The sequence below is a fragment of the Ambystoma mexicanum genome, chromosome 11 (assembly GCF_040938575.1).
Source record: "Ambystoma mexicanum isolate Mex_15411 chromosome 11, UKY_AmexF1_1, whole genome shotgun sequence".
In the NCBI taxonomy this organism is placed as follows: Eukaryota; Metazoa; Chordata; class Amphibia; order Caudata; family Ambystomatidae; genus Ambystoma; species Ambystoma mexicanum.
In genome coordinates this window covers 395,339,049-395,360,662 of record NC_090934.1, presented here as the reverse complement: position 1 = coordinate 395,360,662, position 21,614 = coordinate 395,339,049, and the positions used below count along the sequence as shown (strand labels likewise).

Here is a 21,614-nt window from a genome sequence, read left to right as displayed (position 1 = left end):
ACAGCAACCCACAGCATTGTTTTCTTTTCTTTTGTCCCAATTGTCCACAATCCCTCTGATACAATCTTCCCACATCTTGTCTTTTCTCCTCCTGCTCTCTCATATCTTTATCTTCTTTCTTTCTGATCATTTCTCTTTGCGCATATATGTGTACATTTTACATTTCTTTTCTGCTGTTCCTTTAGGGCAAACCCCAAAGCCTAAGGCCAGTCATGAAGGAGCAGAAAGGAAGCAGCCCCATTCGCGCTCCAGAGGACTTGAGTCAACGAGTGTACCTCTACGAAGGGCTCCTGGGTGAGAGCAGTGCTCTTTGAAGGGGTGATCGGCTGTACCTTGGTATAGTTACATGTGCTCTGTGTGCTTGAACAGACTTACTGGATAGCCAATGTAATGATGGTATGTTTGGTTTGGTGGGATACTGCTTATATGGTTGGGTTTGTTGGGGATACGGTTACAGTGGTTTGGTAGTCTGAGTTATGACCTGTGCATATTAAAGCTTAGTATGTTGGAGTGCTGTTGCCAGGTTGCATGGTACTATTTACTGGGTGGGTTTCAGGGGTACTTTGTGATGTAGGCAAGGCTAACATGAGTTGCTTCAATCAGAGGTTTTATTTACTGGGGTGCAGTTATATTGGTGTGTCGTCTATGGCTGGGTTATAGGACTTTGGCGTAATGGAGCTGGTTTCTAATGGATTGTGTCCTCCCACAGATTCCTTATCTTTTATATATGAAGTCTGTTTGCAGTTTCGGTAACCTTTTTCATAGTAGAGGGTCGACTCGTGGCCCTCAACGGCCTCCATCCCACTCTCGGCCGTGAGGTCGGCTCCCGTTGCTTCAGTTCTGTTTTTCTGCATGCTCTGCAAGCTTCAGACAGTTCATCGCCTCAGCAATGTTTCTCTGTATTTTTCAAAATGTCTACTCTGGAAAATGGATTTAAGAGATGTTCTGATCGTGGAGCAAAAATGTCCATTATTGACCCATATCAGCTATGTCTTTGGTGTTTGGGGGGTTGGTCACAAAGTCGATGACTGAGGTTCATGCCAATCGATGACAGTGAAGGCCTTGAAGGAGAGGAAGGAGACGCTTGCCTTAGTTAGTCCCCAATCCAAGTCTCCTTTGACTACCCCTTCAAAAAATAGATTGTCGGACGAGTCCAGGGATATTTCCCCAGTGAATGTTAGTAAGCGCTCCAAACACTCGAAGCGTTAGAGATTGTAGTCTCGATGCTCATCCTCATCTTCTCACAAGAAGTCAAAGAAGCGACGCCATAGTTCATGTTGGTCTTCATCTGACTCCTCGCTCAACACAAAACGGGTACGTTATCCCAGCAAGTCAGTCTAGAGCTGAGGAATTCTGCCTGTAGATGCTGGATTTGTTTAAGAAAGCAGCTCTAGCCGCCACTTCGAAAGGCCCTAAGAATGCTTTAGACCCCATCGCTCTTGGGAGGGCTGACAGTGCGTCTTCAGAGAGCACTCCTTGCATAGCTAAGACCCCGAGTGGTAAGGTTAATCGACTTTCATTAAAGGAGGCTTCGTCTCATATTAAATCAAAGACAAAACCCCCCTCCTTCAAGAGAGCCAGCAGCCGTCCTATCGGTGCCGAAGCTATCAGTCACTGATGCCTTTAACTCATTCGAAGGAAGGATCGAAGGCTTTTAAGCCGTTACCCAAGATGGACTTCTTTAAGTCTTTGGGGTCCATTTTCGAGGAAGAGGAGGAGGAAGAAGATAATGTCCCTTTTGGCCTGGAGTTTGGCACTTCCAATGTGCCTGAAGAATTGATATCAGAGGAATCTAGGATGCAAAATCTTGTAGATTCTCTGACTGATGCTAGTGGTTTGGATACCTGCCCAGAGACTAACTTTGCCACTCCAGATTCTGCTGGACTTGTTGACCCATCAAATAGGTCGGTCAGGGATATGGTCACAGAATATATGGGTTGGGGTAGGCGATGACGGTCTTTGAAATGGATGATCTCACTGACATCCTTGATAAGGGCCCACCGAAGGATCCTGTATTGCTGTTTCATACTGCTTTCAGAACCAGGATGCTAGAGAACTGGTTGAAGCCGGATATGGCAACGGCAGTTAATAAGGATTTTGCAAATAAATACAGGCCAGCTTCCATAGATCCAGAGTTTCTATCGAAACATCATATCCCTGTCACCTTGGTGGTTCAGACAGCCACATCAGCTTCAAATGGCGACTGCCTATATAACTATCCCTCCACATACAGACGATAAAAGGTTGGACGCCTTAGGGAAGTGAGTGTTCTCTACAGGCAGCATGGCCCTGAATGCCATCAACACAACTTGTGCTCTGGTCAAGTTTACACACACCTTATGGGATTTTGCAGATGTGGCAGTGTTGGTGACAGAGCACATCCTGGAAGGGGAGGAGAGAAAAGGCTTGAGTCTTGTTCAAGACAAAGGATGCTGTGTGTCAGTCTCTGTGGTCTGGCTTGGATTCATCCAACTGTGTTAATCGAGTAATGGCAGCGAGTACCGTCACTAGGAGATTTGCATGGTTGCACAGGTCCGTGTTTGCTTCTGATGTTCAGGCAAGGTTATTGGACATGTTGTCTGATGACTGTCAGCTTTTCGGTTCTAAAGCTGATGAAATCTTACAGAAGCTATAGGCATATGAGGCGGCAGCAAAGTCACTAGGGGCAGCAATACGCCAGCCTCAGCAGTTGCAAGCAGCCTCTCAGGGTTGCAGAGGTTGGTCCTTTTTGATACTACTCCTCAGTGGGAAGGGGAAGAGGACATTTTGCGCAAAGGGGTCAAAGAAGAGCACCTTGTGGTTCGCGAGGACGAGGGGATAAGACTACATTCTCAGCTGCTACTTGTAAGAAACCTAAGGGTGTCTCACCTACTAGTTATTGGGGAATCTCACTCTCCGGTGACCAGGGGACGGCCATCGCCTTTGGATACAGGCCTTGGGGATGGACCAGTGCTGGAGGAACACCTGGGTGAGGGGGTCTTTGGGGAGTGGGGGTGAGGCAGCCGATGGTGAGACGTGGTATTCCCCCATTTCCTTTACCCATGACCCATCCTATTTTATAGGATCCTCCAACAGCCCCCCCCACCCCCTTTTTCTACACAAACACTGGGCCGAGGAATTGGGTCAGGCAAAGTCAAGCACTTGACTTTAACTACATACATCTGACACCCATTAGCTCTCCCCACATGGATAAAAGGCGGAACATAGAGACACACTCTGAGCAAGGTGGAAGACGAGAAGGAGCAGAAATTCTGGGGCGAAGGCGGACCTACTGGAGCAGAGCGACCAAGAGAGGGACGAGAGGAGATACCTGCAGGAGGTCGTCGCCTCCAAAGGGCAGTGAAAGATGCGTGGAGAAGGCCAAATCCCAGACAAGAAGACTGCATTGTGTTTCAAAGGGGCCAGCGACCCTCCCGGGTGAACGGCAGAGTTGGGGAGGCAAGGCCAAGCCTGTGGTATTAACCTTGACTTGTGAATTGAAACAGAAAAGACAAGCAAGGAATGCACACAGCCGGTGAGTTGGTGGGCGACATGTAAGGCCGGTGTGTGTTTAGGAAAGATTGAAAGTGCAACAATATATCTTACCATTGAAGGCTGCATGCGTGTGGATGTGACGCGAAGAAAGGCAGACCTGTGAGGAACTTTCAATTACTGATAACTGTGAAGCCAGTGAAACCGAGTAGCGTAGTGGTCCGTCGAGAGAAAGTAGCCCGCTCAAACGTCTCTGCGAAAGGGGAATTGTTTTTGTGATAAAGCGACAAAGTGAATGAACCTAAAAATGCGTAGCGATCAAGAATAACCCCCCACCAAAGGGGACGTGAACAGGTGAATGTTGAACTTTTGTGCTTGTGACACTGAACTACCTAGACCGGGAGACAATGGGCCAAATAACACAAATGTCTGAGCTAAAGGGGAAAGAGGAAGTGGTCCTGCAGAGGTCTAGAGCAAAAGCCTTGCACATTTGAAAGTCTTGGACATCAGGAAAAGGTCCGAGCCCGACTGAGGGAGACCGAAAATGTGATAAAATGGGGGAAGGGAACCCCTAAAGAATGTGAATTAATGTTGGGGAAGGCACCCCCTGCAAGTGTTGTGATTGAAAGGTCTGAGCCTGGCAGAGGGAGACCTGGGTGAACTTTTGTTGAACTGTGAAAGAACTTTTGAAACCCACTTTAAGTGACTTTAATGTGGAAGGCCAAGCGTGCCTTGATCCATGTTTTGAACTGCCTTCGTTTTGAGAACCTGAGCCAGTGTGTGTAATCCTCTGTACAGGAACCGCCTTACTCTGTGCTGTCTAACATGGGAAGGAGAGCTGACTCAGTCACATTGAGTCTGATTTTCCTTCGCATACATATTCCTCTTTACACAAGTTTTGCATAAGCGAAAGGGCAGGCATTAGGTTTTGTTAGTATAGGCCATTTTTGAGTTGACAGAGACTGATTAGAACTGCGTTTTGTTTATTATTTGATGGTAGACACTACTCCCATTTTAGCTATAGGGCAAAGTAGGAGTTTTTCCAAACCACTGAAATTGAATAAAGGTTTTGAAATTGAATCTATTGTGTCACTGTCATATTTGTGATACCATGACCCCCTTAAATACTTCACATCCCGCTGCGGAATTCCTGAGTTCCAAAACACCTTTGAGGCATTGGTCCACAAGTCTGTGGTGGGGGGCAGGCTTACTCTGCATTTGGAAGATTGGCAGAGCATAACTTCCGATGTTTGAGCACTGCCAACCGTAGCTCATGGCTATTGCCTCCTGTTTCTAAAAAGACATCCGGATTGTCACTTGTGTAGAAACACTTATGTACAGGCGAGTGAGTTATAAATGCCACATCATATCATATGTATTATCACTGTGCAGAGAGGCAATGCTGCTCTGGTTCTGGGTACCTCAAGAAGGAATCTGTCGGCAGTTCACCTGGCCGGATAAGAGCACACTGCAGCAGTCACTCTAAGCAGACAGAGCACAGTCTCCCACAAGTGGGAGTTAGCTCAGGAAGTCCTTCTAGATATATTCGCCATTTGGGAAACCCTGCAAGTGGATCTGTTTGCCTCCAGTGTCAACAGGAAATGCAACCTGTTCTGCTCCAGGGAATTTCCTCAAAGAGGAGCTCTGGGGGATGCGTTTGTGTTGGATTGGGATTTTCCACTCCTGTATGCGTTCCTTCCAGTCCCCGGTTTTCCTCGTACCATCAGGAGGTTTAGGACAGTCGGTAAACCCATGATCCTGATTGCTCCGAATTGGGCCAGGAGAATGTGGTGCCTGGACCTTGGATTTGTCCATCTCCTCTACAATTTGTCTTCCCCAAAGAGAGGACTTGCTCTCGCAGGAGGGAGGTCGCCGTCACCCCGAAATTAGAACTCTAAGCCTTCACGTCTGGTTTCTGCGGGATTTAGATACAGCTTCTGGAAGATGTATGGATGTATTACTTTTGTCCAGAAGGCCAGCAACAAAAGCTCTGTACCGCTGCCGTTGGAATCAAGAACATTGACCCTTTTAATTGCAACATTCCATTGGTGTTGTCCTTCTTACTAGATCTGAGCCATGATGGGCTGCAGATTCACACTGTAAATGGATACCCAGTCGCGCTTTCCATTTTTAAACGCTCGCCTGAACAGGGTTCCTTTTTCAAAATCCCTATTGTGATTCAGTTCCTGAAGGGTTGACTAACATCTTTCCCCTGGTCCCATTTATAGTACTGGTCTGGGATTTGAACTTTGTGATGAAGTTCCTGATAGGGAGCTCCTTTTGAACCTCTGCATTTAAGTCCATTGAGAATGCTGACTTTGAGGACTGTTTCTAGTGGCAGTTCCATCAGCTCGCAGAGTAATTAAGCTTCAAGCGCTTTCTTCCAAAAGCACCATTAAAACCTTTTTTAAGGATAAGGTAGTAGTGAGGTTTCGTCCTTCTTTCTTGCCACAAGTAGTATTGGAATTCCATTTAGCGCAAAAGATTGTGTTGGCTGCATTTTATCCTGCACCTCATCCTTCTTAAGAGGAGGAGAGGTTGTACCATTTAGACACTAAGAGGGCTTTAAGTCTCTATATTAATAGGATGTCTAAAATTCAACAAGATGTCCAGCTCTTTGTGGGCTATTCGGGTCACAAATTGGGACAGGCTGTATCCACGCAAACCATTTCCTGATGGATTATTGTATGCATTTCTGATTGCTATGGTTTGGCAGGGAAAGACCTGCCCGATGGTTTGAGAGCGCTATCCACCCGAGGAGTGGGTACTTCTTTGGCTCTTCAGAGAGGGGTGCCTGACCAAGACACATGCAATGCCCCAATGTGGTCTTCTTTGTGCACTTTTAGCAAGCATTACTGCCTGGATTCTTTGTCAGGTTAGGAGGCTACATTTAGCAAGGCTGTGCTTCACAGCATAAACCAACAATGAATTCTCGAGTCCCACCGCCTTCAACTTACTGTTTGAAAATCCATTAGAAGAACAAATGACTTACCCTGGTAAAGTTCAATCTACTGGATGTTCCTGCCATGGATTCCTCATCGCCCTCCCAGCCTGCCCTTCTAATCGGCCAGTATTTTCATTGTTATATCTTCCAACGTCTGGTTAATGACCTTCGAGACGGCTGAGCAAAGGAGGGGAAAAAGCATGAACTGAGGCAACGGCTGCAGCGCAAGCTACTTATACCAGTGTTGATGTCACGACTGAGAGCAAGACTGAGGTCATCGAGGGCCACAAGTCAATGCACAGCGCCCTTTACTGTGAAAAAGGTTTCCAATGCTGCGAGCAGACTTACAAATATATGAAAGATGAGGAATCGGTGGGAGGAACATCCAGTAGAAACATTACCAGGGGCAGGTAATTTGTCCCTTTGTTGGGTTGAGTCGAGGAGATTTTGGTTTGCTGGGGTGGGGTTATAGGAGATTTTTTTTGTCCTGCTAGTTAACAATGATTTGGATTTATAGGCAGAGTTACTGGGTTATGATGGTTTTTTGTTTTGGTGTCTGGGGCTACAACAATTTTGGTTGTTTTATTTGGGAGATTGACAGGGAGCTGGTGTGGCAGAGGAAGACTACAGGGGTTTTGTGTTGCATGGGCATTGTCTGCTTGAGGGCATTTGAAGTGCTGAGGTATGGTTAAACGAGGTTTGTTGTGTGTGCGCGTTTGTGTGTGTGTGTGTGTGTTTACAGGTGGTTTGATCTGCTGGGGTAGCTTGCACATTCTTCAGTGTGTTGGAGGCGACTTACAAGGTGGTTGGTATTAGCAATGCTTGGATCAATGTGCTTTGTATTAGTAGATTTTAAGGTGTTTTAGTATAATACGAGCAATCGGATATTGCAGATATTTGCTGTTTTGGGCTAGTGTTATGAAGTGTGTGGTAGACTGGTGGTATAGAGGTTTGGTGTAGCGAAGTATGTAGTATGGCTGACTTACTTGGAATTGCCGTGCTGAGGCATAAAAACTGAGGTTTGATGTGCTGTGTAGTGTTGGTTAGCTGGTGTGCTCCTCTGAGGGTTTGATTTGTTGTGGCAGGGCGAAAGGAGTTTTGTTTTCTAGGCCATTGTTACAGATGTTATGTGATGAGCATGCTATGTGGGATTGGTATTGGTTGTGCCTGCAAAGTATTTCGGTTGGCCTGTTTGCCTTTCATCGTGACCTTGAAAGCGAGGCTTGTGATGGGTTTAAAAACCCCAGTGGTTGTTATCTCCCACAGTAAGAGAACGTCATCAGTTCCCTGTTCAGGTGCTGATGCATTCAAAGGCACCCTGTTGCAGAAGTGTGCAGGCTAGATCCCAGGGATAGTCTCGTGAATATCTGCCTCATATAGTAATTCAGAGATTTTAGTGATCTTGTCCCATGCCTGCCGCTCATATCCGCCTCTATGTAAACCCCGGATCTGTATATGGAAGGATGCAGATTTCCAGTGGACGGTCTATCTGGTCAATTGACATTTCCTTAGGTCCGTATATCTTTATTTTCAAGAAACCATGTCGTTTTTACTGGTCCAGCATACCACTTTTTGGGAATTAACGCCTGTAGTGTTTGGCTAAATGAGAATCTGTAAAATAACATGACTTCGTATTAGAACAGGTGTTAAAGGAACTCGGAATAGAATTGCTTTCCCCATTGCCCTTGTATTTGTTGAATTTGGCAGCCCGGCTTTCTTAAAGCCTGATTCTCAAAGAACCTGGCATCTGTGCAAGACACAGAGGATGTAATTCATTGATATTCCCCTTTATTGTAAATTAACAGGACCCATATTTTCTTTTTTTTACAAAGTTTAGCAGGAAATGGGAAGAAGCATAAAAGCACAGCATGATCCCTGTGAATATATTCTTGATGGGCATGCAAGCACAAACAGAGTATTCGTTTTCTCCCAGGACCCACATGAGAGATGTAAGCACAATTCAGATGGATGGGTCTTAAAAGGCAAAGCATGGCAAATATGCTAACATCAAGGGAATTCATTAATGCATTTAATGGTTGGAGGTTTATGTAGGACAGGGGTGCCTCGGGAGGACAACAGCAGGCCTTTTACGATGAAGATTTATTATTTTAGTTGGTAGCATTTTTGTTTGTAGGGTTAAGATTCTGGATATTTGTCTCCTACATGTGTGGTTGTGTCCTACAGGTTAACTGGCCTACTAGATTGAACACACATTGGTTTTTGATACAATGTGGCCATGGTACATCTTGTGGCTCCTTCTCATTTAAAGACTGGTTCTCCTTCATTGTTACGTTTGCAAGCAGTGTACACTTTCTCAATATGATTTAAAGTATGTATAGTTCCATTAGATTATCAGTCCCTTCTTTTAAGGTCATTTAAAAAAACAAAAACTAAGGTTGCAATCCCTTATTAAAATGCAAGCAAGCAGTTTTTCAGAGAGCCACATAGTTATGTTCGTATGATTTAAGGTACACTTTTTTGTTCTAAAAAGGACTCAGTGGGGGTACACCTGATGACTAAGTACTATAAGACCTGCAGATTCTACAATAACCTGAATTAGACAGTACATAGGCACACTCCATAGGCTTGTTATTTTGCTGTCACCTACTGTGTATCAGTCTGTGGTCTGATTGGGTTGGTTCCAGGAGTCATTGTGTGTGTGGATCAAGAAGGGATGTTTGCCGATAGTTTTTCAGCAGGAAAAGGGTGTGGATTTCTGGTTCTAGTGCGGTATGGCTCTTTCAGCAGGAAGTGGTGGTGGGTGTGGGTCACTTGAGAGAGGGTTATGGGTTATGGGTTTTCAGCAGGTGATGTGGTATGTGGTATGTGGTTCAAGCAGCAAATAGTTGTGAGTTCAGCTGGAGATGGTTGTGGGTTTGTTCAAGGGGGGGGTTGTTGGATCTGTTTTCATCTGGGGTGTGCAGTGTAAGTGAGAATCTGTAGTTTTAACAGGAAGAGGTTGTTGGTTTATGGTCTGAGATGGAAGATTGTGTGTGTTTTAAATGCTACAAGGTTTCTGTGTGTTAAGGAGTGGTTGATTGTGAATGTGTTCAAGTGCAGACAGTTTGGTTGGCAGACAGTGAAGGTGTGTGTTTAGCAGGGACGCAAACAGATTTGTGTTTTGAGTGGCAGAGGATCAATGTTTTCACTGATGGAGGCTTCACGTCTGGTTACCGCAGTAAGGGTTGTGAGTGATTTCTGCAGAAGAATCCTGTAGATTTGTTGTGTCAGTGGACATGTGTGTATGTATTTTGCTTTTATCAGCAAAATGTTTAATGTCTGGATTTAGTTGGCCAGATTCTGGGTCTGAGATGCTTTTAGGTCTTTGATGTGTGCAGAAAGTCTGTTTTGAGCAAGGATATTTGTAGCTCTGATGCCTGAGCAAGGCAGTGTGGAAGCATTTGTTGTAGAAATGAGTTAAGGTCGGCGTGGAACGTGTGTGTGTGTGTGTGTGTGTGTGTGTGTGTGTGTGTGTGTGTGTGTGTGTCTTAGATTTCAACAAAAAGAGTTGGAAGTGTCGAAGTATTGTGGGTCTGAGGATTTAGCTAGGATGATTGAAGATCTGTGGTTTCAGCTGGGAAGAGATGTGGGTGTGTGGTTTGATATTTGAGATATTGTTCGGTCTGAGAGCTCAGCAGGTGAGTATTTTGAGGCAGTGAATGGAATATTGTAGGTTCAGAGGGATAGGTACTGTACAAAGTGAAGCTAGTGTGATTGTGGTTCAAGTAAAGGAGGATTGTAGAACTGCGTTCCAACAGGGAAGGGCTGTAAGTGGGGAAAGGTGTATTTTTACAGGAGAGTAGTCTAGGCTTTGATAGAGTGGATGATTATTTGAGTGGGTGGGTTGGGATTGTTGGATCCATATTTGGGTCAATTCTTGTTTGCTTTTTGGCTTTAACTTACAGCACTTCTCTCCACCTTTGCTTCCCTCACTTCCCGTCTTTTTTTTTCCACATGTAACTTTTGTCTCGCCTCCTTTATTTGTGCTCTCCTTCTGTCACTTTTTGTTTTGTGTTCTTCCTTTCTCACCCTTCACATCTTGTGCTTTCCTGATGTGCTTTCTTTTCCTCTCTCTCCTTTCCTATTTTTGTCATCTTGTTTCTTCTCTCCTAATTATCAATTTTCTTCCTTTCTTTGTCTTCTCTTGTCCCATCTCCTCCCCCCATGTTTCTCATCTTCCTGCTTCCTCATTTCCCTATGTTATTAATTTGTCCACCCTCGTTTTCCTTCTTTGTCTCTCCTTCTTCCCCTCTGTTATGCTTGCTCCCGTGTTCTCCTCTTTATCCATCCTCTCATGCTGCCTCTGCTCGCTCAGGAAGGGATAAGGGATCGGTCTGGGATCAACTGGAGGATGCTGCCATGGAAACCTTCTCCTTGAGTAATGCTTCATCCTGCTTATACTGATAGCCCTTAATGCTTGCTTGTCCTTTTACTGTTTAGTGCCTACAGTTAATGTTTGCAAGATGCCCATTTGCGCCCCATTCCACCAGGACGGCATGTTTCCAGTCTGGACTTTCTTTTTACAGATCCTTGTAATCTGTTATTTGGGTCCAGTTGGCTCTATTGATGTGGGCCAAGACTACAAATTCCAGAATGCACTTGGCTGTTGACTGAAAGCCTAGGGCTAGATATGTTATCCCAGTGACTTCAGTGGTATGCCTACCCTATGCATTTGTCTTTTCCTGCTGTCTACTTGTATAACTCTTAAAATATGTTGGTGTTTGGGTTTCTTTCTTTTACTTACACCCTCCACTGCACGCATTCCTGTTCTTACTTCCTCTCTTGCTCACACAGTTGATGTTAAGGCCTCTTGCTTTGCTTGTGTATGGGCAGCCCGTGCTGCACGCTTGACCATTCTCTTTCTTTTATCTTTAAACAGTTGAAGTGTATCCCTTTAGCTACCAATGCCAATGAAAGCATGCTTGGCTACCCTCTGTTGTCACAAGGTTAATGTGTGGATCTTTCTTTCTACCGCTGCCCCCTACCTCTTGCTTGGTCTTTTTTGTTTTCAAATTTTTGGTGGGAGGGGGTTAGAGGGGGGGGGGGGTGTCTCTTGTTTTATTTTTGCATTATGCCAGGCTATTTTCTGTCTTGTGTGTACTGTTCTGTGTCTCTTGTTTGCTCTGTAGTACGTTTTATCATATACTTGGTCCTTCTTGCTCTTTTTCCTGAGCGCACAATTGGTTTGTGTCTCCTGGTTGGCTTGCAAATTTCACATTCATGCATGATTAGCTAAGAGGTAGGTTTTTTTCGAATAGAGATTACATGCCAAAGGCAATGTAACTGCTGTGGTGGACCAATTGATTATTGCCCTACTGTTGGTGTGTGAAATGAACAATGGAAGCATTGTTACCTCAGACTGATGGTTCTTTGGATGGGTGGGATGGTGTGGCAGGTGGGTGTTGTATGTGTGATGGCTACCTCACCGACATAGATACTGGTGGGTAGGTTGCCGCAAACAGACACTCTGTGTTTTTGCGATGGAGGGTTGTGTGCTATCACATGCAATGGTGGGACATGTTCCAGTTCTTGGATGGTAGATGGTAAGATGATCCATGCAGAAAAATCCATCAATGGGGAGGAGTGATGAGCTTGGTTTTCTGATATCTACATGCTTGACCACTCTTCACTGTGTATACTAAATTTCCAGTGAGATGTTGATAGTCACTCACCCACTGGTGGATCCTATCATTGTTTAAGTCTGCTGTGTGAGAAACCAGAAGGTGTCTTACCCGCTAGTCCCCGCAGATCTCTCTCTCAGGTGGCCAGGTCACGGCCATCGCCTTTGGATCCAGACCCTTGGGGTGGACCGGTGAGGGAGGAACACCTGGGTGAGGGCTCTTCGGGGAATGGGAGTGGGGCGCCGGATGGTGAGACACAGTATCCCTCCTGCACTCACACCTTTTCCCCATCCTACCAGGTAGAATACGTGGGAACTTTACCCCCCTTTCACTTCACAATCACTCACACCGACAGCCCGCTCTGGGAGAAAACAGACCCACACCTGAGCAGTGTGCCTGACATGTCCCGCTACAATGGTCCCGCTACTATGGTCAGGCGAAGTCAGGCAATTACTGACAGTCCATTAAACTTCCCCACACGGATAAAAGGCGGAGCACAAGAGCACACTCCAGCAATGCAAAGCACACAGGAACATCAGTTTCGAGTCGGTAGCTGAACTAGGGGCGAAAGACGGCAAACAAAGAAGGGTTCGCAAGGATGGAAATACCCTTCACCTTTTCGGCAAGAAACCGTTACTTTCAAGAAATCTTCGAATCAGAAAGCGTAAGGCCAGGAAACTAGACTGAAGATTCCTGCATTGTGTGTCGGAGCTACCAGAGGCCCTCCCGCGTAAACCAACCAAGGCAGAGAGGATATGCAGCCGCTGTGGTATCGTCCTTGGCCCCAAGTACAAAGAAATGCCAGGGACATCAACACAGCCGGTGAGTTGGGGAGATTAATGCAAGATTGGTCTGTGTTGAAGTCAAGGTTGCAAGCGGCAACATTGTACGACGAGCGCTGGAACGAACATTGTTAAATGCGTGTGATGAAAAACACAAGTAAAGCTAAACTGCTGATGAATGTTTGAACTTAAGATGGAAAGATATGATACCGTTCACAGAGTGGTCCGGCACCATGAATGTGCTCAATAGAAGGTCTCTGTAAGGTATCCCACCAAGAGAAACAGAAGTAAAACATTGATGAGAACATTGCGTGAAGTGAATCAAAGGGGTCCTGTGATGATTTAAGCAATACCCATCGCACATTCGAAAGTCTTCGATTTTGATATCAAGAGGATCCGAGCCGGAACGAGGGGGATCCATGGTTCGAACCCAAACGAGGGAGACCAAGTGAAAACATTGTGGTAAAAAGGGTGTCCAAGCATCAAGGCGTGAGACCCATGATGAACATTGGAAGTGGGATCATGTGCATGTGAAGATCCTGGTAGGAATGGAACTTTGATATTTGTTTGTTATGACAGGCCTTCTGCAGTAAGAGACTGTTATTGGAAAAGAGGCTTTGGCAGAAGGCCCTGATATCTATGCTTTGAAATGTATCCTAGTGGCAGAGAAGCCAGAGTGTGTGCAAATCAGAGGCGTTGCTGGGGGGAGGGCTGAAGGGGCTATAGCCCTGGGTCTTTTGGTTGTAGCCCTGGATGGAAGCTCAGGGGTTACAACCAAAAAGGCTAGCTAGCCCCAGTCCGGACAATCTCAAAATTAGCATAGCTGCAGATCTTTTCCAGACCTAGTAACACCCCTGGTGCGAATCTTGAATGAGCCACCTTGCCCCGTGCTGAAAACATGGGGACAGCAAGCCAGCTGCTCAACCATTTTGACAAATTATGTCTTGAAAATGTTTCTATTTGCATGCACTGTTGTCCCACACCCTTTTGTATTTAGAAGTAAGGATTAGCAACAGGTTTATTAGTATAAGCCCTTTTATTTTGGCATAGACTTCGACTAGGGCTGGCTGCGTTATTATTTGATGGTCATAGCTTGCTCCCATCCTTAGGTTTAGGTTGGATAGGCGTTCAGCCAACCCATTGAAGTTCAAGAAACACCCTTGAACTGTGCTCACTTGTCTGCCTTCACTGTTTGATACCATGCCTTTCTTACAGCTGTCTGGATATATGTTGGTCCCTTGAAGCAAGATGCTGCTTGTAGAATGTTTGGGGTTGCATTGGTAGCATGTGGTTGTCCTTTGCTCCCCCAATAAGTGTAACTGCTTTAGACCACAAAAAGTGTCACTCCTCCAGTGCTATATCAATCTATTCGTTTTGTGTGACCTCTTTGGTGGTATATGACTAAACTCATTCTGTTATTGATGGTGTAAATGGTGTGCGACTGCTGCTGTTGGGCCAGAAGATAGAGTCCTATTCCACAAAGAATGATCATCTTTATTAAAGAAAATAATCTAGGAGGTAAGTACTGAGCCTCAATGAACAGGCCTGGTACCGAATATCATCAAAATAGATGTCCCCTTCCTCGGTGGCCCACCACATTTTATGTTGAGGTCTTTTGTGAGAGAAATATTCAAACAGTACTAGTAAGCCATAGAAGGGCGAAACCACGGTAGTGAAAGACCATCTTTGCACCTGATTCAGGCATTGTTTTCTGTCTGGATACAGTTTGCATGGTCATGGGGAAGGGAGTAACCCTCCAATAGCAGGGAGAACCTATTAAAAGCGCACGTTCATAGGAGAACCTTTTGTATTGTCTAGACAACCTAGCTTGCTCTCTATGGCAGTTAGCTCCATCGACCGTTGGATCATGGGTTTGAGATTTGTTCCCCTTTTACAATAGGGAACCCTAACCTAGGTGACCTGGTCTAGTACCACCATAGAGCAGACCAAGTTATGGGTATGAGCCAGGTCATTAAACTTTGGACTATGTTATTCCTCTCATATCTAGGGCCTCTGCCTATTTGCGGGGACACTGAGAGTATAAGTAGCCTCCACCTACTAGCTCAAGCTGTCTCTACCACAGTACAACCGATTTCCGGTCAGTCTGCCTTGGTTGGACATTCACTGTATTTGCTTATTCCCCCTGCCTAGCACAGTCAGGCCCATGCACACTGGCTTGATAGGCTCAAGAATGAAGATGGATAGACTGTTTTTGAATCTCCCGACATTCCAAAGCCTTTTTTTCAGTGAGTCTGCAGAGCATGACAAGTAATGAGATTGTGTGAGCAGCATTAGTAAACACTGCTGCTGCAGACTAAAGCCCCTGATAAAGTAACCATGCCTGATCCTGCTTCATGTGAACATCCGATACAGGTGTAGATGATGATGTAGGAGATCCAGATCTTATACCTACCAAAATATACTTTACTGTTTAATTGAAAGCACAAAGGTTACCAAGCACTGCAAATTAATCCTCCTGATTCTTCAGCGAAGAATTAAGGCATTGTGTCCACGGTATCAATTGTGGCTCCATCGCAGCACCTGCTACCGTGATGAGCAACCATATCAAAGAGATCTGACATTAATATAACGGACTTCCTTGTCTAGAACAAATACAGGGCTCTTAAAGGCTATTCCATGCTCTTTCCTACCCTTTCTCTGTACTTATGGGATATTGTGGCCAGGAACTGCAGTGCAATTTTAAATTTAAAATATTTGCTAGGGCACATGTGTAACAATGCCCCTCCACATGAAATCTGTCAGGGGCATTCTTCCGCCTCTGCTGCCAGTCCTTTTTCCTGTGTCGACATGGCCGCAGCAGTGCATACTGCAGTGACTATTACTTATCAATGCTTAAATCTCCTTTCCATCTATGTCCCGTTTCTACGTTTTAGAAGCAGCATTGGGCTTTGCAAGACTGACCCGCACACCTTAGAATGCTCAACCCCCTATTATTTATAGCCCATTTGCGTCTACTGTAATGTAGTTTCTTTTTGCCCTCTGAAGATTTGTTTTGACTGGTGGAAAGAGAGTTTTCACTGTCTTCGCAATCTTTTGTCGCAAATTAAACATTCAGTACGTTTTCTTTTATTTGATCAGATATTCTGGCAAGATGATTAATTCCTGATGGGCCACCGAACTGGGATATAGACTTAATTTACGACACACTATGGCTTGCGCCTTCTAGGCCAAGCACCGGCATGGAGGATCTACCCAAGCATAAATTTCAGGTGCCACCTTGCTTGACTAATACTGGCCCTTGGATAAGGGGTGGACATCCTACAGAGCAAGTTGAGGCAATACCCTTGATGGCGCTTCAATGTCTATACATAAGCACTCTGGTATCACTATTAACTGGTGCGAATCTAAGGCCCCTCAGCTACACATGCAGCTTACATCATGAGTGCCCCCTTGTAAAGCCTCTCCTTGATCACCTAAAACACACGCAATGACGACTTTTAGCAGCCCACCCACGCACCATACTCTCACCTCCCTTCACAGGATATTATCCTGACATTGCATTTGTGAATAAATCCAAGAGAGCTTTCTCTCTCCGCACTTACCACACTCTCCCTTGACCGTCTTGCACAATCTGAATGCATCTCTGCCTGAAGATCGTCTGTCTGTTCTCCCTTGTCTTCACCCCTTAATGTGCACTTGGAAAAAATGTAGATTCGCCCGTTTGCTGTATCTCAACTGTTAAATGTATCTTTCTTACTTATTCTGCCTGTGCAGACCGTTATCGTCTCGGAAATTCAAGGGCTCTGAGTGACTGTTGTTTTTTTCCCATGCTCCCACCCTCCTTGAGCGCTTGGAAACACTGCCTTTGCATAGGCGCTTTATAAATAAACAGTACCATACCATGGAGGAGACTCTGTGGAGTCCCATTTCCTAGAAGAGAACATTCTTCTTGAGGGAATGAGTGATCTTGGGTTTCGCATTACTCTCGATGCTAGGATCACAACCCTTTGTTCAGATGTCATTTCCTATGCCATTAGGCATGGGGTTTCCTTCTCTTTAGTTCAGTTACTGTAATTGGTTTGATTGTAGGTTAAATAATACAAACGTTTTTCAAACATTTTTCATTCAAAAAATGAAAACAAGAAAACAGACTAAAAGTTGGAAATGTTAACATGCCCTAAAATCACATAGAATGACGTTTGTAGTCGCAGCTCTTTCTCAGTAGATATGTATGTAGCTTGCAAGGCAACACCTTATACTATATATATGTGCATACTATAAAGAAAAACATATAAAGTGCTCAGTGCTCAATCCTAATATGAATATAAAAAATGTATGATAATACATTTTTCACAAGACATTACTTCTAGCTCCTAAATGCGCTGCTTTTTTCAACACTTGGCGCATCTCCAGTTCATGTGCCCGAAATGGTTAGGCTTTCGGTTCAGCCAGAAAGCCTTTCCACAGACTACCTCTAGTAATCAATCAGAATTGGTTATCCACATTCCACAGTTCCCCCACAAGACGTAATTATGGATATTTTGCCCTCAAACATTACTTATATCAAGAAATACTCTGATCAAGCAATATTAAACCCTACACATGGCTGCTTTCATTCAACCTTTTTATAGATTGGCAGCGGAGCGTTCATAGAGTCAAAGAATAGCCCACGACAGCAAAAGCAGTTCATATTTTTTTTTTGTTTTTTTTGTTTTATTGGTTTTACATAGTGAAATACAGTCAACAATATCCACCCTCCCCCAATGCCCCACTGTGCACCAAATCATCACATAAATTAATCACTCGTCTCATTAAGCATGTTGAAAATTGTTCTTCAGCTATTCAATTTCTCATGCCATGTGGGAGGCCTTACATCACAGTGTCGCCTCGGGTGGCCCAAACAAGTCTCTTTCCCATGAGAAGGTGGCAAGTCGACCCAGTTTATCGAGACCCCTCAGGATATTCATACAGCAACCTATAACCCTGAAATTGCAGCCATGGTTCCCTTTATTCTCTTAGTCTCCCTGGTGCTTACCCACATCATGTTCCAGTGGGGTACCAAACCTCACCTGTATAAGCGTGTGCCAAGACATCACATCTTCACTCCCTTCTCTCAAGCCTCTGCACACTGCCCTGTGCCATATGATCGTCTCCATCGTGGCCCATCTTTGTAGATCTCCCCACCATGCATTAATATTCAGACCATCCGCCGTTTTCCAGCCCATGGCTATCCTGTGCTTTGCCAGTATACAAATTAGATCCTTCATTCTTGCCAAGTGCGCAGTGCCCTTTTCCTGTTCACTCTTCTTCCTCCCCCGGGGGAACACGCCCAGCAAGCAATCCTCAGTTGACCGCTCTTGCATCTCAACTCCTCCCCTGGCCACCCTGTCCGCAACCGACTTCCAGAATGTTTATCACAGGACACGTCCAACGCATTCCTGCCCCCTCCCCATCGCAGCTGGGGCAGCCCTGTCTGCTCGCTCTTGGGAGCAAAGATATCCCATGTGTTGTCATGTACGTGCTGTGTGTTAGATACGGCTGTACAAGAATCAACCTAGCGTTCCTCTAGACCCTCTTTGTGTAAAGAAGGATCCTTGTCCACTCCGCATCAGTAAACGTCCTGTCCAAGTCCATCTCCCACCCCACACATGCTTGTAGTCTGATGTCCCCCGCTGGCCTAGCAGTAGCTCATACAGTCGGGACACTACATGTCCCCCTTCTGACATATAGTCTCCAGCGTCCTGTCATTGTCAATACCAGTTTGCACCTCTGGCCATCTCCTCAAGACTGTCCGAGCCAACCGCATATACATCAGAAATTGGCCCATGTGAACACCACTCTCTTGAATCAGCATCTCAAAGTCCATTAGCTTCCCTTCTTGCACTACGTCCCCTATTGTGGCAACCCCTTCTGTCCTCCCATTGCATCCTGATGGCCTTCCTCACCTCCCGGTCTCCACCCGATATTGCTACCAACGGAATGTGTGAGGAGTAGGGGTCCTTGACCCCTATTAATTTCCAAGCTTTTCTCCACAACTTCCTACCATGGGTTAGCAAGTGCGGTTCCTGCAGTAGATCCCTTTCCTCTACCCAAAGTACCTCTTTTAAGAAATAGGGTTCCACCCAAGGCTGCAGGAGCTGCGTGTCCAGTGATGTCTCGTCTGCCAGCCAATCGATTACAAACTACAGCTGTTCTGATTTGTAATATAGCTCAAAATCAGGCACCTTAATCCTTCTGTCAATATAGTCCCTCTGGAGCGTGCTCAGCACAATCCTATTTCTATTCCCTCCTCATGAGAATTCCCTAGTGACACTCTCTGCTCTTCGGAAGAACTTACTAGGAATGTCATACGGGACATTCACCAGGTGGTACAGTACGTGCAGGAGCACCACCATCTTCATCAGGGAAGCTCTACCTGCCATTGACAGCAGCAATTTTTCCAGAATTGCATGGTTCTCTCGAGACTGTCCATTGCTCTTTGTGTATTTTGCTCATGGGCATCTGCCAGGTTATGCCAGATGTTTACCCACAGGTACCTAAATGTCTGCAAGGACCACCTCAACCCCAGTACTGGCAGCTGCCCTTCGTTGCGGTCCCTCAGACCACCCATCGGGAACAGGCAAGATTTTTCATGGCTGATCCGTTTGCATGGGTACCAGGCGGGCTTGTTGTTTTTTGAGGTGAGCAAGTCTCTTATTAGGGCTTTCCATGATTCAAACGTGGCGCTTATGTCCTCCTCAGTGCCTTTGATCCCTACTTCCCAGGCCTTGGTCTCTGCTTCAGCCCATTTTACAAGCCCCCCTGAAAAGACTACAGAAACAATTGAAAACTAAGCTGCAACACGAAGAAAAAACGGAACGACCACCCGGTATAGCCAAGCCCGAAATATCCACGCAAACAACAGAACCCCAACACCAAATGAACTACATGAGACACGAACTCACTCCAGTAGCAAAAAGACAGTACCTGTTATACGTTGTTTATGGTTTAATAATTGTTAATAATTATATTAATGTCACACGATATAAAAAGAACACAGAATGGCAAAAACAAATCCTGTATGTATGACAACAAATGCAAATAAAATACTTATTAAAAAAAAATGGGTACCAGGCATCCAGGGTGGAAGATGAGCCCTTCACTCTGTCAGCCTGTGTATGTCCCTCAGACTGGGCCTGTAGGATGGGTTCGCCCGGCATCCCCTGCATGCACAGAGCCCCCCCTCACCTTGTGCACCTGGGTGGGTGCTGCAGCCAGACCACTTCTGCTGTTCCGTTATGGTGTGGTTCCCCAGGGACAGTCCGCCACCACTTCCAAGGCACCACTGTCAAGCTGCGTACTCTTACGTCCCGTCCCCTTTCCTCCATACTGCATGGGCGTCCCTTCCAAGAGATGGGAGACCGAACCTTTTTCAACAAAAAAAACCTTCTTCCCGTTTACATTTAGAGGCACGTGGGGGCGCGTCCCAGGGAGCATGCGCTGCCCTGACTCCGCCCTCCGGCGCCACACCCCAGTCCCCTTTTCCCCGTCAACAGGAACGGGTCGGATTCACCAGCGCTCCTGGGTTTGGCTTCGGCCATGTAATTCCACGCGCAGATACTTCTTCTCTTTGTCATTTCTTTTTGTGTTTTCTATCACTCAGGCATCGTGCTCCTCCCCGGCATGTCGACTTCTACAGGGTTCAGCAGGTGTCCATCCTGCAACAGGCTTTTCTCAACTTCAGACCCCCACGCCCTCTGCCTACGTTGCCTTGGCCCAGACCACGTTGGCAATCATGTCCTCCACAAGATCGTCCAGATCCGCAGGATACAGACGAGGAGAAGGATCCGGACATGCCATCCTCAGCCAGGGCCTTCTACGAATGTCTTGCTGGCCTGGCGGAGTACCTAGGCCCCCCTCAGCCCGAGGTCGTTCTGGCTGAAGTCCTCATAAGACGCCCCTGTGACAACACTGGGATTCCACTGCAAACCGATGTAGTCTCCCTGGCCAAGAAGGGTTGGCTTAAGCCCCACTCAGTCCAGCTGGTCAACCGACGCCTGGACGCCAAGTACAGACAGAGGGAGGGGGACACACTCTTGCTCTCGACCCATCCTCAGCCACACTCCTTGGTGATCACTGCGACATCACTTTACTCCAAGCCTCAGTCGTCCTCAGCCTCCTCCTCTGCGGCGCTGCTAGGAAAGGAGGAGAAGATCTTGGAACCATATCACAATAAATAAAGAAAATACATTGAAACAGTTCTCTTCAAATGTACAGGTTCAGGAGGGACCCATTCTTAATTCTCTGAAAAACTAAAGTCCTGGACTGACCCTTTATGAATCCTGAGTAATCTGAGGTCCACGAGGCCGCTATTGGAAATGCTTTGAAAGCCAAGATCCATGAGGGATGGGTCTTGAAATCCAAAGACCAGGAGGGGTCTGTTATGAATGCTAATGTCCATTAGGGACCTGTGGAGAAGCCTGAATAGAATAGGGGTTGACTTTGTAAGACTAGATTGTCACTTCATTTTGGGCCACACTTTTCAACATTTGTTTTGCTTATTTGTCAGGCGCTTGCGACACATGCAAGTATCTAAGCACAGACCAAACAAATTACAATTTATAGTATCAGTGACTATTCATGAGTTCTTGATAATACACATAGGATGATTTGATTTTCTTAGAAGTTGGAACTTTTCTTTAGCCATCCTTTTGAGACTTTGTTGTACACATGTCCCAGTAACACAAATCATCAGTTGAGCAATACTGAAGGTGAAAGGTCGAAACACGTTGGCAACAACTGTTAAATTGTCAAGGCAACAATTGTAAAAATGTAAAAGGGACAATAATTATAAAA

General features: G+C 45.7%; 1 protein-coding gene across 42 annotated transcripts in view; it reads left to right on the top strand.

Moving 5' to 3' along the window:
• MADD (MAP kinase activating death domain) overlaps positions 1-21,614 on the top strand; it is a 2,081,072-nt gene that overhangs the window by 1,250,819 nt on the left and 808,639 nt on the right. For 30 of the 42 annotated variants that reach the window (XM_069623139.1, XM_069623156.1, XM_069623137.1 and 27 more), the window contains 2 exons: positions 186-294; positions 10,731-10,793. In XM_069623139.1, coding sequence (XP_069479240.1) covers positions 186-294; positions 10,731-10,793 — 172 coding nt within the window. The remainder of the gene's footprint in view (positions 1-185; positions 295-10,730; positions 10,794-21,614) is intronic. The other 12 variants (XM_069623145.1, XM_069623144.1, XM_069623143.1 and 9 more) reach the window with 1 other exon arrangement.